This window comes from Watersipora subatra, chromosome 3 (assembly GCF_963576615.1).
Source record: "Watersipora subatra chromosome 3, tzWatSuba1.1, whole genome shotgun sequence".
NCBI lineage: Eukaryota > Metazoa > Bryozoa > Gymnolaemata > Cheilostomatida > Watersiporidae > Watersipora > Watersipora subatra.
The window spans coordinates 43,563,156-43,580,032 of NC_088710.1; the positions used below are offsets into that span (position 1 = coordinate 43,563,156).

Sequence of the window (16,877 nt, forward strand, 5' to 3'; positions counted from 1 at the left end):
TCATATCCTCTGGGTCTCATACATTCACACACTCATATCCTCCTGCTCTCATACATTCACACTGTCATATCCTTCTGCTTTCATACATTCACACTCTCATATCCTCCTGCTCTCATATATTCACCCTCTCATATCCTCCTGTTCTCATACATTCACACCCTCATATCCTCCTGCTCTCATATATTCATCCTCTCATATCCTCCTGTTCTCATACATTCACACCTTCATATCCTCCTGTTCTCATACATTCACACTCTCATATCCTCCTGTTCTCATACATTCACACACTCATATACTCCTGCTCTCATACATTCACACTCTCATATCCTCCTGTTCTCATACATTCACACTCTCATATCCTTTTACTCTCATACATTCACACTCTCATATCCTCCTGTTCTCATACATTCACACACTCATATACTCTTGCTCTCATACATTCACACTCTCATATCCTCCTGCTCTCATACATTCACACTCTCATATCCTCCTGCTCTCATACATTCACACTCTCATATCCTCCTGTTCTCATACATTCACACACTCATATCCTCCTGCTCTCATACATTCACACTATCATATCCTTCTGCTTTCATACATTCACACTCTCATATCCTCCTGCTCTCATATATTCACCCTCTCATATCCTCCTGCTCTCATACATTCACACTCTCATATCCTCCTGCTCTCATACATTCACCCTCTCATATCCTCCTGTTCTCATACATTCACACTCTCATATCCTCCTGTTCTCATACATTTACACACTCATATACTCTTGCTCTCATACATTCACACTCTCATATCCTCCTGCTCTCATACATTCACACTATCATATCCTCCTGCTCTCATACATTCACACTCTCATATCCTCCTGTTCTCATACATTCACACACTCATATCCTCCTGCTCTCACACATTCACACTATCATATCCTTCTGCTTTCATACATTCACATTCTCATATCCTCCTGCTCTCATATATTCACCCTCTCATATCCTCCTGTTCTCATACATTCACACTCTCATATCCTCCTGCTCTCATACATTCACCCTCTCATATCCTCCTGTTCTCATACATTCACACTCTCATATCCTCTTGCTCTCATACATTCACACACTCATATACTCTTGCTCTCATACATTCACACTCTCATATCCTCCTGCTATCATATATTCACACTCTCATATCCTCCTGCTCTCATGCATTCACACTCTCATATCCTTTGGGTCTCATACATTCACACACTCATATCCTCCTGCTCTCATTCATTCACACTATCATATCCTTCTGCTTTCATACATTCACACTCTCATATCTTCCTGATCTCATATATTCACCCTCTCATATCCTCCTGTTCTCATACATTCACACTCTCATATCCTCCTGTTCTCATACATTCACACACTCATATACTCTTGCTCTCATACATTCACACTCTCATATCCTCCTGCTCTCATACATTCACACTCTCATATCCTTTTGCTCTCATACATTCACACTCTCATATCCTCCTGTTCTCATACATTCACACTCTCATATCCTCCTGTTCTCATACATTCACACACTCATATACTCCTGCTCTCATACATTCACACTCTCATATCCTCCTGCTCTCATATATTCACACTCTCATATCCTTTTGCTCTCATACATTCACACTCTCATATCCTCCTGTTCTCATACATTCACACACTCACATACTCTTGCTCTCATACATTCACACTCTCATATCCTCCTGTTCTCATACATTCACACACTCATATCCTCCTGCTCTCATACATTCACACTATCATATCCTTCTGCTTTCATACATTCACACTCTCATATCCTCCTGCTCTCATATATTCACCCTCTCATATCCTCCTGTTCTCATACATTCACACTCTCATATCCTCCTGCTCTCATACATTCACCTTCTCATATCCTCCTGTTCTCATACATTCACACTCTCATATCCTCCTGTTCTCATACATTCACACACTCATATACTCTTGCTCTCATACATTCACACTCTCATATCCTCCTGCTCTCATACATTCACACTCTCATATCCTTTTGCTCTCATACATTCACACTCTCAAATCCTCCTGTTCTCATACATTCACACACTCATATACTCTTGCTCTCATACATTCACACTCCATATCCTCCTGTTCTCATACATTTACACACTCATATACTCTTGCTCTCATACATTCACACTCTCATATCCTCCTGCTCTCATACATTCACACTCTCATATCCTCCTGCTCTCATACATTCACACTCTCATATCCTCCTGCTCTCATACATTCACACTCTCATATTCTCCTGTTGTCATACATTCACAATCTGACATCCTTCTGCTCTCATGTGTTCATGTGTTCTTTAGGCACCCATTCAAACTCTAATAAAATGTCAACCATCCTATAACTTCATGACACATTCCATACTCAAATGTACAAGTTTTCAGATGAATACTAAAACTGAATATATTAATATTCAACTACCATTTAGCACACTTAGCTGCAATATCCGTCGAGTGTGTCCCACTAGCTGTCAATTTCAATGCTGTATCTTCATACTGTTTTAGGTAGGTGACAGTCAAGATAATACCATTGTCTGTATCATCATCTAGGTTATAGTAGTGATATCTAGTAAGGTATCCAGTCAGACTTCTGAATACGGAGTGATTCTTAGTATACACTGCAAGATACAAAAACAATTTTGGATATGTAAGAATTTGAAATATATTTTCACTTTCGAACAATGATCAACAACATTTATTGGCTGTCAGTTCAGTGATGCCTATGATTTTTTTAACTTTCAATCAGACAGCATGAAAGTAGGCTTTTCTTAGGCTTGTTTTACAGGAAAAGTAGCGCATTTTGAAGCGTAATATTTTTATTGACCTGACAGAATGGCCTAAGCAGCGGATTGTGAAGTTTAGATTAAACAAGCCAAAAATGTTGAAAGGCATTGTGTTTAATCAAACTAACAGACAGACACACACAATGACAAAGTGAGAGTTACTAATATATCTGCGGATTTCCATATTTAACAATGCAATAATGATAATAATGCAAAAAATTATGGGCACACCAAATGCCTTGTAGAGCTAGTTTATATCAGGGATTGTATAGTTACACTGTCTCAAAATAGCTATATTTTTACAATTTAATAAAAGTCTTTAATGAATATAAATATGATTAGCCACACAACGTACCCTCATAAACAAGAACCTCTAGTGATACAAGAAATCTCTCTTATTTCTGCAAAATTAGACAATCAGCACAAAATAATTCAATAAAATTTCAAGTGACTGCAGTTTTTTTGGCAGACTTCAAATTGAATATTAACATGTTTGAAGTCATTTTGAACAAAAAACAGTATTTAATACTTCTACAGTGATATATATATATATATAGTAATATATATATATATATATTACTATATATATATTACTATATATATATATTTACTATTTTAGAATAGTAAATATGTAAAATCGTGAAAATGTGAGATTTACAAAAATGGGAAACTAGATTCAATGGGAAAGTTGTGGGAATTAAAAAGAGTGAGGAGGAAGGACAGAAAAAAAAATGAAGGGGAAGGAGGAAAGAAGGACAAAGGAGAGAGAGGGAGGACAGAAGGACAAAAGAGGGAGGAGGGAGGAAGGAAAGACAAAGGAGGGGGAGGGAGAAAAGAAGGACAATGGAGAGAGAGAGGTAGGAGAGAAGGACAAAGGAAAGGGAAAAGAGAAAACAAGGACAATGGAGGGGGAGGATATAAAGAAGGATAAAGAAGGGGGAGGGAGAAAAGAAGGACAATGGAGGGAGAGGCAGGAAAAAAGGATAGAAAGACAAAGGAGAGGAGAGAGGAAAAAAAGACAGAGGAGGGAAGAAAGAAGGCCAAAGGCGGGAATATGAAGGAAAGAAGAAGAGGGTGAAGGAGAGACTTAGCAGTGAAACTATTGTTACTATTACTACTACTGATACTACTGCTACCACTACTACTGCTGAAAAGCCTGTTTTGATTCAGGTTCTGTTTTGAACAGCTAGTAAACATTTTTGAAGCTGTTATGAATTAAAATCCAAAATTTTCCTTAAAGAACATGTAAATAATGTCACTACCTATAAGTATGTTACACATGGTTCATACCTCCATCAATCTTTTTCTCTTTTCTTACTTCCTCTATATGAAGTCGTGAAGGACAACTGTGAGAGTTAACTACAAAGTTAGTTGGTTCAGTCTTATTCCAGTAGCATTTTCCCATGTAGATCTCAATGCTGTGCTGCCCAGATTCTAACTCATTGTCACATATTCCCTCAACTGGAAATAAAACCTGGACATGACATATATTAGAGCAAGATAGTGATCTACTTTTATGCACCTTGACTAAGACAAAATTTCAACACAATTTTGAAATTTTTAATTTTTCACCGTTGAAATGACTGTTAGTTAAATTTAGAGTGTTAAAGAGGATTCTTACATGAACTAATGAGCATATTAGCCTGATATGAACATATAGAGGAACTAATGAGTATATAAGCCTGATATGAACATATAGAGGAACTAATGAGTATATAAGCCTGATATGAACATATAGAGGAGCCAATGAGTATATAAGCCTGATATGAACATATAGAGGGACCAATGAGTATATAAGCCTGATATGAACATATAGAGGAACCAATGAGTATATACATTAAGCCTGATATGAACATATAGAGGAACTATAAAAAACTTAAGTATTGAATCACACCAGCATGTGAAAATAATGGGTTCAAAGGAACATAAATGCTGAAATTTGCAAATATGCTATTTCAAATGAGAAACCCCCATAAAAATAAAATTTTTAAATTCAGAAATAAGATTGTAAAAAGTAATGAAAAGACTGTTTTTAGTAATTAGTATTAACTTCAATAAGTAGCAAAATGATTTACAATTTTTTAATCAAATTTCCCAATATGTGCTATATAGTGTTGCTAGGTGAATACCGGGTGTTGCACAGGTAATAAAAAATGCTTTTGCATAAAATTCTTATTTTCAATCAACATATAACCCATTTTAAATGAAGGCGCTTGTTTATTATTGTGCATGTCAAACCAATGCATAATTCAAATATTCAAAAGCTTGAGGCATTGCTAGAACAGATTGCTGAAAAACATTTCTTACTTCTTATGCTACACATTCGTTTAAGATTTAAAACAGCATACATTTAAAACATTCGGGTTTAAAACAATTTCTCTCTAGGCTGGTACCTGTCTTCCTGACTGACTTTTTTACCACTTCCTATTGTAGTCAGCGGACTGTAGTCAGGGTGAGGAGTGCATGGTTTCAAGGGGATTCCTCGGGGCCACTCTTTCACCTTTAAAAAGGTTGATTGCTTAGCCTCATCTACATGGTAAGTAGCATCTCCGTATTCACCACCCCTGTGAGCCCTCCGGTGCGACATGATTTAGTCATGCAATGCATGCTGCCACCGACAAAAACATTTGAAGATGACAAAGTGTTGTCTGCTGTTGTGTGCTGAAGAAGAGGCTGTCTACATCTCCTACCTCTTGTAGTAAAGCAACATAGTTTGTGGGTGCCTGGTCGGTCCTGTAAGGCCACCTTGATATCATCTCAAGTTTTCTGTGTTATGAAGAGCTCTGTCTTCATGATGGATTTTCTTGTGAGCTATTCAAGCACTTGTTTTAGCTCCGGCGCAAGAGCCTTGGAGGCAGGCAAGAAGGTGGTCAGAGTCGGCTCCTCTGCTGACTCAGACTTCATTATAGGAGAGGCTCGAGCTGTCTTGGCTACTTTGGCCTTTATGACTTTGTCCAGTCAGTTGAGGTTTTTATGAATCTTGAGTGATACATATTTATACAAACCGGACTAGCTAGTGGCTTTCATAGATTCTGTCATAGGGCACAACATCAGCTAGTCTAGTGTGGCTCACAGTAGGGATTTGAGTGCTGATCAGGTATGGCTCCATGCAGGTCTCTCTGCCACTAGAAGCAAGGTTGCTCATAGACGCAACCTAGCCAAGACGCGCCCTATCTCCTTTCTCTTCCTCAGAATAGGAAGAGAAGGGATGAGACGCACGGCCACAGGCTTTTCATCTGAGTTTAGGAGGCTTTCTAAATGTTTTTTCTTTCCCTGTCTCAAAGGGCCTCAGCTGGTCCAACATCTCCTTCAAAGACTCGTTAGGCATACTTTGCTGAGATGCCATGGTGACAGGTTTTGTAGGATTGTAGATAGCTCAATAAAATGATATTAATAAAGCTTCTTTTGCGCAGCAGTTGTTCACCGGCGTTCGAAAGTGGAAATAGCCTTTCCACAGCTATGTTTTGAACTCGGCGCCTTTTCTTTGTTTTGATATCACTCCGCTAGAATTGTATGAGGTTGGCTTTTCGTATGTAGCTGATCCGGCTTTCTAGTCATTCGAACCAGTTGAGGATAGTGCCTAATGATCTCTGAGGCTGGTTCTCTTGGACTCTGAAGCTGGGCTGGCTGTCCTGATTTGCCGATAATTTTGTTATTTATTCTATTCTTTTAAAGTTCCCCAAAGAAAGCTTCGGCTTCAAAGCTCAGCTCTCAAGTTTTCAAAGCATCTTGTTTTAGTAAGATAATTCCATCTCGACCTCTGGCCAGAGTTCTTGCTCCTTTTTTCTCATAACCTTGCCCTTTGCATGTTAGGCCCTCTACAAGGCTTTTTGTAGCCAGAGTTTGTCCCAACTATTATGGGCATGCATAAAAATGGTTTCAACCCGCCTTTGCTTTGGATCGATAATTATCCTGCTAGGCATTTGTGATTGTACCATCTCTTTATGACTTGGTATTGCTCTACGAATCCAACCTGCATATTGGAGTTATCTCCTCTCCTTTACCACTTTTTTACCATCTGTACCCAGTCTTCAGATATTTTGGTTGTGACTCCTCCCTCTCTTTCTCTCTGATTTCCATCCGCCTTTGTCTGAGGGTGCTGTGTACCTCTTCCAGTTTTTGGAGTAGCTCTACCATGTACTCATGTGTTGGTTGAGTCTCTGAAGTAGGGTGGTACTCCAACTGGTCTGAGAAGCACAGTTCTTGTCAGAGCATCAGTATATTTGCTGTTTTTCCCTTGGCTGATTGTGGTATACCAGGTATGCTATCATCAGCTGGGGGAGCCCCACCAAATCTACAGTGACTTTCTGCCAAGGGCATCCTGGGTACAGTTTTTGTTCTCTTGGTGGTCTTTGTCCCATTGTCTTTTGCAGCTTGGCACATCTCCCAGCTTTTGACCGCTCTACTGATGGTCGCTGTCAGCCTTGGCCAGTACCAAGTCTGGGTAAGGTGACTGATTGTTCTGCCCACCTTAGAGTGAGCCTAGGCATGTGTTCGCCACACGGTGGTATCCTTAACTGCCGGTACACAGACTTCACGCTACCTGAGCTGGTTGTGGTGTGATGTTTAGACTTCCAACACTTCATCTAACCATATTAGGAGAAATAGCAGGATTTTGTGCAGCTTCCAGAGTTTCTGACCCTTAGCTTCAGTTGCTCTCTGGTTGCTCCTTTCTAATTGAGAGTGCTTGGTACATGATGGTCATAGATCTTTAGCTTGTGACCTGCTTCCGTACCTGCTCCTTACCAACATCACCTTGAGTTTTAACCCATAACACACAGTCCTTGGGTGGCTTTGGCCAGCCTTGAGCCAGCTTCAACTTTAACCCCTCTTTCTCCGCTGGCTGCTACATTAAAGACAGTGGTTTGGCCCATACAGCTGGCTGTCTCATGCGCAGTCTTGGCTACCTGACACCGCCATAAGGTTTCCCTGAAGTTCACTAGACAAGAACTGGTCGTTCATGATGAGCTCTCTCTGAATGAATTGGCCATTCCTTAGCTCGATGGGCTCACACTACCGGCAATATTTGCAGATCTTTCAGCTCGGCCCATCAGCATTACCATGGCGTAATCTGGCCAAGTGTTTAGTGTAGATTAAAACACCCTTGCCAGTGAAGTGAGGCATGTTCGGTCCAGAGCAGGACTTGCTGGCCATCCAAGTATAGTCAAAAATAGTTTACTGCCTTGACTGCAGCCAACAGCTTTTTTCATGTGACGCGGTAATTCCTCTCAGCAGCTGCTAGGGTTTTACTAAAGTAGGCAATTACCCTCTCTACTTCTTTTAGGACCTGAGACAGTACCCTCAATACTTACAATACTTATTATACAATACTATTAATACTAATACTAACAAAACTTATAATACAATTCTTATAATACAATACTAATACCGTCTCTGTGCCTATCCTTATGAGAGAGACTCCTTGGATCTTTGGTGGTAAGCTACCACTTTCAAGGCAGCTATTCCTCTCCCAAGTCCAGAAGGTATCTTGCCTTGGGGCACTAGTTCTTCCTGCTCTGGTAGCCTGCCACTAAGGTAGCCTGGTTATTTCATGTCTTTTGTGAAGTCAAAAATCTAAGATCCCACTGCTGCCACAAGCAAAAAGAATTTACCATGAGCCTTCACTTTTCCACAAGCAACCAAACCACTAGAGTAAAATAGGCAAGGATATATATTTCAAATATTTAAGTAGTAAAGTTCAGAGTTTGTAGAATTAACAGCATGGCACGAGACTTTCAGGTGTTCTGCTTTATTGGGCTCTCTGCTCCTTATATAAGTACCATCTTGATAGGCATTGCCTTTCGACCACAAAAGCCGGACTTGGTTACAGGTCAGACCTCTGTGACTGACTTGGTAGCCAACCTAGTAGCCCTACCGAGAGCCGTGCTTTTGGCCAAATGCCAGTTTGATCTTTTCTGTGGCCTGTGTCTCTTCCATCTCAGAGGGGTCAGGCTGGTCTCCTAACTTTAGATCGATAGTCTTGTCATGCTGGCATTTTTAGTTCCAGGCCTGTCTGCCTCCTGCCGCCACAACTTACCATTCAAACTATGCTTACATGCTATTTACATGTAGCTTCATTTATCAGTCGAATGTCTACTAGATGCCATGCAGATGTCATGCACGTACCCTTTAGATGTCATTCAGATGTTATTCATATACCTTTTATATTTCATTCATATGTCATTTGCACATCCTTCAGTTGTCAATCAGATGCCATTCTTCCACCCTTTAGTTGTCAGTAAAATATTATTCTCACCCTTTAGATGCCATTCGAATGTCATTCTTATACTCTAGATGTTATTCAAATGTCATTCACACTTCCTTTAGATGTCATTTAGGTGTTATTCACACACCCCTTAGATGCCATTAAGATATCATTCACACACTCTTTACATGTCATTCAGATGTAATTTAAACAACTTTTAGGTGCCATTAAGATGTGACTCAAACAACCATTAGGTGTTATTCACATGTCATTCACACACCCCTTAGGTGTCTTTCAAATGTCATGCAAACATCCTATAGATTTCATTCAGATACAGATCCAGGTACCCTCTAGATCCCAGTTATGCGCTATCAACATGGCTGCACCTATAGTTCACATAATTAAACACAATCTACTGGCATATAAAACTACAGAATAGTTTTAAGCTAAAAGCGATGCATTAAACAACAAAAACAATATAGTTATAAAATAATCTACTTTTAAAAGTGTCATTTTTATTTATTTTTCTGTGATAAACTCAACGATGTCCAAAGCAAAATTTAGCACTTTTGTCCAAATCTAAGTATATTTTACTAAAACTGACTGTCAGGAATAAACACCAGTTTTTAATCCAGTTTATTTGTAAGTACTTCTTTATGAAGAGTATAAGTTTAAGCCTCTAGTTAAACAGCTCCAACCTTTAAAAGCATATTAGGAGTTCACTGCAAATATTGAACAGAGAGTTTATATTGCATATAGAAAACAGCTATAACAAGACTTGCAAACAATGGCAAAATAGATTAAAACCATAGAATTTTGCTAAAAAACCAGAAAAATAGCCTTATACTCACGACTGTAAACTCGAACATGATGTTCCCAGTAAGTCTTAGCATTGCTTGCGTCATGGCTGATAATGATGTCAGCTTTTGGAGTGCATTCAGTTCCATTTATAGCAATATACCTAAATAGATAAGTATATCTACATGTAGATGATTAAAGTTGACTGCTTTAAGCTGAGCATTTTATCATCACCTACATGTATATACTACAAAAGTGCTTGTGAATTATTTCTATGGCCTCTGAGATAAGCATGTCCAATGTTGGTGAAAGTGATTGTCATTTTTAGAGGCCTTTTAGATAAAGGAAGTACAGTAAGAGTTGTAAAGGAAGGTATATTAAATTATTAGAATCAACCAATATTTCACATTGTTTGAGAATAACACAATATATACAATGTAAGTATTTCTTTATCAAAACTTATCTGGTTCTTAACCTTATCAAAGTCTTTTCTGAGAAATACTCAATATATAAATAAAAGAACTAAACTCTTTCTCATCTTTTTCAAAACTTTTTCCTATTTTCTGAAGAAGTTCTCTGAGTGGTAACCATTCAGCATTTTTTAATATTGTCGGTCTACCTAGGTGAATGTAACGAGTTGGATTCTCACTAAACAGAATTTTTTATATTAACATTTAACCCTGGCTTTGGATGGGTGGGCAGACACACTAATCTCATTATAGTAAATATGTGCATGTATCTCTCTTATGCCCTATTTTAAATAGGCCTCAAATTTTCTCTTTTGCAGTGCAGACCTTGCTGAAAAAAAAATTAATTAAAATTAATATTGATTGCATGCACTCCCGCACGCTGTAACGTAAAGTTACCGTTATCGGGAGCCAGAACAAAATGAAGGCGGTAAGAAAAAAGAGTAAAGTTGTTGATACAAACTAATAATACAACAGCTACTGTACAGTCATCAAATTAAAAAATTGAGCTTACTTTTTTTAAAGGGGCAAGTAGTAAGTTTGAAGAAATCGTAGAATGGATTAGGCTATTAGGCTATGCTGAATAGTACCATAAACGCTTTTAAACGAATTCTTTTGTAAGGGGGTATCTACTTTTTATTGAAACTAGAGCTGTTATTTGTTTTTTGTTCTTGCCAAAGAAATTCTCTAAGCATTACAGAGTACCTAAGCATAAGTTATAGCGACTTCTTGTCTGTAGTAAAATAATTACAATTAAAATGAATGATTAAAATGTTTAAACATCGTTTAACTTTATCTAAAATTTTAGATTCGTAATCAATTTTTTTCTGAACAAAGTCGATGACATTAATAAGAGACATTTTTCTAATATAGTATACAGCTCACTATGCTACTCAGTAATGCTGGTCGAAATTGATTCATGAATTTTAAGATCAACTCAGGTTACTTGTGTTTACAGGAGCAAGTGTTCTGATGTTGATAGAGCAGTTAACTAAATACAAACAACCAGTCCCTCGCTTCAGCAGTTGTATTATGTTGTATTATATGATCTTAAATGATAACATATTGAATAAAATTTAGTTAAATTATATCTTATTGTAGTAGATTATATTAAATTATATCACAACAAAATATATCATATTATTTGGTATTATATAATAATATACTCTATCAAACATTTTTACATTATATCACACTGTACTGTGCTCTGCTATATTATAATGTATGATACTACTGTTTATTACATAATATTATATTTAAAGTCATGACAATATTACATGACATATTATGTCATGGTATATTGCAATATATGATATCATGTTGAAATACAACACATTTTTTGTGTGTAATATATTATACTAAATTTTGTTAGATTATAGTATATTATACTATTATATGTTAAATTAACTTGTAATATTAAATTCTACTATATTGTATCATAATATATTTAATTACATTCAACTACTATATTAGATGGTATTTTGTCATTGTATATTATGTTAAGCTACAATTATTTGTTCTACTCTATTATAATATACTAGTTGAATGTCTGGTGCTGCACGAGTATAAAAACAGCAGATCAAAAGTGGCTGTTAATATAGTAGCCATTGACTAATTTGAGTGATCTAGTATACGTGCTGCTAAACTTACTAATAAGAACCGTAAGAGCAAGCTTTAGTGACGTGACGCGTAACACTGAGTTTCTATGCGTATTTTAACCCAGATAATGACAATCTGCCCAATGAATTTATTGTATTCCACAGCTTAATGGGTTAGCTCATTGCCTTGTGAATGGGACGTCCCAAGATCAAGTTCTCTGTGATACAGACTTTTCATTGCTACATTTTCATTGCTATAACTGGACATAGAGTGTACAAAAAACAAACCTTAAGATTCACATGTATATATACAGAAGATACTAAATTGCTGGATGTGTATGTCTTGCCCATGGCTCAATGGTATTAGCTCCTAATAACAAACTAATAGTGACAAGAATAGACATGGGCTTCTCAGTGTAACCACTGTATTACTGACCTACCATCTTCCACAGTATCTTTGATTGGTGAGTGTGACCTTTACACCAAGTAGTGCACTATACTTGATCCTGAGGCTCGTATCAGAGGCTAATTTTTCATACATCACTGCCTGCAACAATATTAGACAGAAAACTGCCTTGCTCCATGCTTACAACGTAAAGCAAGCAGTCTTGACAATGCAAGCCTTACCAAAATGAATTCCATACTAAAAGTTATAATACACTTTTCATATCATACAACTAGAATATTTATAAAATGTATCATCCAGGATTGAAAATCTTCCAATCTTAGTTTTTCCTAAATTACTAGTTGTGCAACATGAAAGCTTATATTATACTGATTAATGTCATTCGATATTTATCTTTGTCAGTTTTAATAACTCTCATTTGATAACGAGCTCAAACAAGTTCCAAAAAGCAGAGTACCTTTTTTATTCTTGCTATCGCTCATTTTATAACAAGTTCAAAGAAACTCTAAGAGGCAACATACTTTGACGAGCTGTGACTCATCCACAGTGTTAAATGTTGTGTCGAGTGCCTCATTCCAAGAATGGTATTGGTAGTTGAACACTGCTGAACTAGGGCACTCCTTGCTAGCTGAATTAACAGCTACTCCTGTATTGGTATATATGCATCTACATGGAAACTTCAACAATGAGCTTGTCATGTTAATATATATTACAGCAGAATTTTTGTCTATCGTTTGTATATGAGTAAACATATTTGTCATACAATAAACTGCAGTCTGTAAGTTGCTGCTTCAACATTTGCCTATTTAGTAGTCAGTTTGAAAATTGTAGATTGTTTAATAAAAATAATAGTACTTTTAATGAAACTTAAAAAAAGATCAAAGACTCCACAGCCCCAACAGGCAGTAGTTCAAAGTGGTGACTTTACATAGAATGGCTATGTCTCAACTTATACTAACAGCCGCCCGTGTTTATCCATGCACATCAACGGTCTTCCATCGACGGAAACTACAGATTGTAGAAATTCTACAGCACACTTGTAAGTTACCAAAAATTACATTATGAAGAGGTCATCTTCGCTTATGTGACTCACTCAAAAAATCTCTTCAGTCTTCACTTCCTAGATTCTTATTGGCAGCCGCATGACTTCATAAAATAGCAGCCGGGTCTGGTCTGTCATGAGACCGTGACTGTCACTCTCTTTGAGCAAGTCCCTCATGCCCTGAGAGAGCATGTCATGCTTCTTCAACAAGTTTGTAGTACATCAGGAGCTGGCCCAAAACTTGATGAATTGCCTTTCTAGCTTTTCAGAGAAAAAGTAGCTTGTAGAATGGAGCCAATCCAGAGCATGTGCCTAATTGGTTTGGTACCACCCTTGCCTCGGGAGGCCAGATCCTTGGCAGCGGATCCTCCTGAATTGACTGGGGCAGACTTCTGGTCGCTCGGTTAACCCTTGAAAGGGGCGATGTATAGATTGGCTCTGTCACTTTGAAGGAAGGCTTCTGACTGCTTGCAGGCTGATTTACTTTGAACTCGATTCCTCGTACATTCCAAAGATATCGCAAATTTTTTCGAACAACCATTTTTTCAAATACAACAAGACAGAGTGTTAGACGCCAGGACATCATCCCATGACTAGCCTCGATAATATGCAGTCTGCCCGGTGGCTGTTCAAGAGAACACTATGTGGCAAATGCACTCCGTAACCCACTATGAGATGAGAAAGATGACCAGTCACTTCCATGTGACTTTGTGCTGGCCAGAGCTGTTGGTGACAGCACACAGACTGGTCAAGAGCTTTGATATATACCAAACTGCAAAACATGGTGGGACAAAGGCAGCGGGTTGTAGGCAGAGACTGTATGCCTGATACTTCTGGCAGAAAGTAGCAGTAGACTTGGTAGGGCCACTGCCAATGACACCAAAGGGTAACAAATGGATATCAGTATTGGCCAACCACCTCACCTGATAAAATAATGATTTGGGCCTTCTAGAAGCTACCGTGCCGGTGGTGGCAAGCGCCCTGAATAAAAGAGTCTTCTGCTAGATGGGATTGCTAGATCCAGGTCCACAAGGACCAAGGAGTACAGTTTGCAAACCAATTAATGACTGAGCTGTGCAAGCTCTAGCATGTGAAAGGTTGCACTCCACCCCATATTACTCTCAGCCCAATAAAGTTGTAAAATGAAACAACTGGCAACTGGGTGATTCACTCAGGGTGTTACTGTTAACCAGATGCCTAAAGGAATTAAATGTTTTGCTTTTCCAGCTAATGAAGCCATACCAGGGTATACCAAAATTGAATACAAGAAAAACAGCAAATCTGCTAAAGCTCAGACAAGAACTTCATCCGCCGAACCAGATAAAGTACCACCTTCCACTCACGGAATTCCAGTCGACACACGAGTATGATGTCCGAAAAAAACTAGAGGAAGTCCACGCCTCCCTCAGAGAGGTGCAGATGAAAATAAGAAACAAGGATAAGAAAGAGCCACCCCTCTACACTCCTGGAGACTGAGTGTAAATGATGAACAAGTAAAAGGAGAAGGGAGATAACTCCAAATTGCAAGCAGATTTGTAGGCCCATACCAAATCATAAGAGTCCAACTATACATATGTGGTAAAGAAACAGGGGCAATCCTCTATCTAAAGTGAGAGTCGGCTGAAGCCCTATGATCCTTGCCCAGAAAAGTTTGAATGAGCACCAGCCATGAGAGAAACTTGCAGAGGGCCCAATGCAAAAAGAGCCCGAGACAGAAAGAATGAGACAGAAACTCGACTAGAGACAAGTCTTGAGCTACCCTGTCAAAGACAAGAGGCCACAAGTCATCCAAAGCTAAACCGAAAAGCTGAAGCCTTATTAGAATAGCTCCAAAGAAACAACATAAGTAAAAAACGTCTTGGCATTCCGAAACAATCAGCTGGTCCTGAAGTTCTGGAAACTTAGCCTTGGAGGCCATTCGAGATAACTCTCAGCTGGCTTGGATTATTTAAAAACCAGACTAATATGGAGAATGGTTGTGCTTATATTTTAAGGCAGCCAACTGTGTACAATTTCAGTGGAGAAATATCGAAAAGAAAAAGGCACCGAGTTCAAACAACCACTGCGAAGAGGTCATTTGCACTCCGACATATCAAAGAGCAAATATTGCTGGCTGCCTTGACAATATTTTGCAGTCAAGCTTTTTAAAACATTTCAAATGAAGCTGTTGCCATGCAGTTCTAGCCAGGAAGGGAGAAGAGGCAGAACAGGAGGAATGCCTGGAAGAAGAGGAATGCCTGGAGGAGACTCGGACGAGTAGCCTCTTTCCATTTGTCAGAGCACAGACTCGGCAGACTCAGACAAAGTTGTAGGGTCTTTCACTAAAAAAGTAGAAGTAGAGCATCTTGCCCAGGAATCCTCTGCAAGCTACTCTGCTTCTAGTGGCAGGGAGACTTCTGTTGAGATACATTGTGTTGGTGCTGTGGTTTCTACAAATAACAGACCAAAATCAGCCATGATTGTCTCCTTTGAGGGCATAGCAGGAGTAATCAGCCAGCCAAGGGAACATAGTTCTGTGCCACTCTAAACACACAAGAACCTCAACTGGCTGGAAGAGGTAGAGAAGGCCGAGCTTGCTGAGATGGCTCGAGTATATTGAGTAACGGAGAGCTGACTTCTGCTTTTACCTTTGCTACCACCAAAACCTCTATAGTGGAGTTAGAATGAATTCCTCAACAGCCAACCAAAAAGGCCATAGTAAGAACCAAGCATTTCATCTGTCAAGCTACTTGGGATAGTGTTGCAGAGGCCCTGCAAAGTAAGCCGAAAACATGACTTGCGTGACTTTACCACAAGTGCACGACGAAGTCGGCAGCATGTCTTACAGCACTTTGTTATCTTCGTGTGTCCTTTTCAATAGCAGCATGTTTCAGGAGCTCAAGTCACATAACACTGAGGAACACACAGAGGTGGCAAGTGTGGAAGTGCTACATATCATGTAGATGAGGCCAAGTGCACAACTTTTCTTGAGATGAGAAGATGGCCCAAGGGATTGCCACGAAGTCGTGTACCCCTACCCTGACCACAACGCCGGCTCTGAAGAGAGTTGACAGTCAAGGCAGTCCAGGGGGACAGGCACAATCTGAGAAAGATAGAGAAAAAGCAACCGACTGAGTCGCCTGAGCCAAAGTTGACTAGATGATCTAGGGTAACCTGCCCCTTCTGCACACTATGATGAAACCACTGAGCAACTTGAGCGCCGAGCAAATAGTCCGGCTATTAAGCCAGTGATGAGGACCTCTTCTATGTCTTGACCAGAGTCATGCTGGGACCGCCTAACTAGGATACTAGGATGTATTCTGCTAACCAGCTCCAACAGAAGGTAGCAGTAGACTTGGTAGGGCCACTGCCAATGACACCAAAGGGTAACAAGTGGATATTAGTTTTAACCAATCACCTTACCCGATAGCAGGATGATTTGGGCCTCCTAGAAACTACCATGCCGGCGGTGGCAAGTGCCCTGGATAAAAGAGTCTTCTGCTAGATGGGATTGCTAGATCCAGGATTA

At 39.1% G+C, this 16,877-nt stretch overlaps 1 protein-coding gene across 1 annotated transcript in view; it reads right to left on the bottom strand.

Moving 5' to 3' along the window:
• Positions 1–2,488: 2,488 nt before the first annotated feature.
• Positions 2,489–16,877, bottom strand: part of LOC137390616 (uncharacterized) — a 103,522-nt gene continuing 89,133 nt past the window's right edge. The window contains exons 4-6 of the mRNA XM_068076942.1: positions 9,910–10,019; positions 4,144–4,314; positions 2,489–2,688 (exon numbers count right to left, since the gene is read on the bottom strand). Of these exons, the coding sequence (XP_067933043.1) occupies positions 2,489–2,688; positions 4,144–4,314; positions 9,910–10,019 (481 nt within the window). The remainder of the gene's footprint in view (positions 2,689–4,143; positions 4,315–9,909; positions 10,020–16,877) is intronic.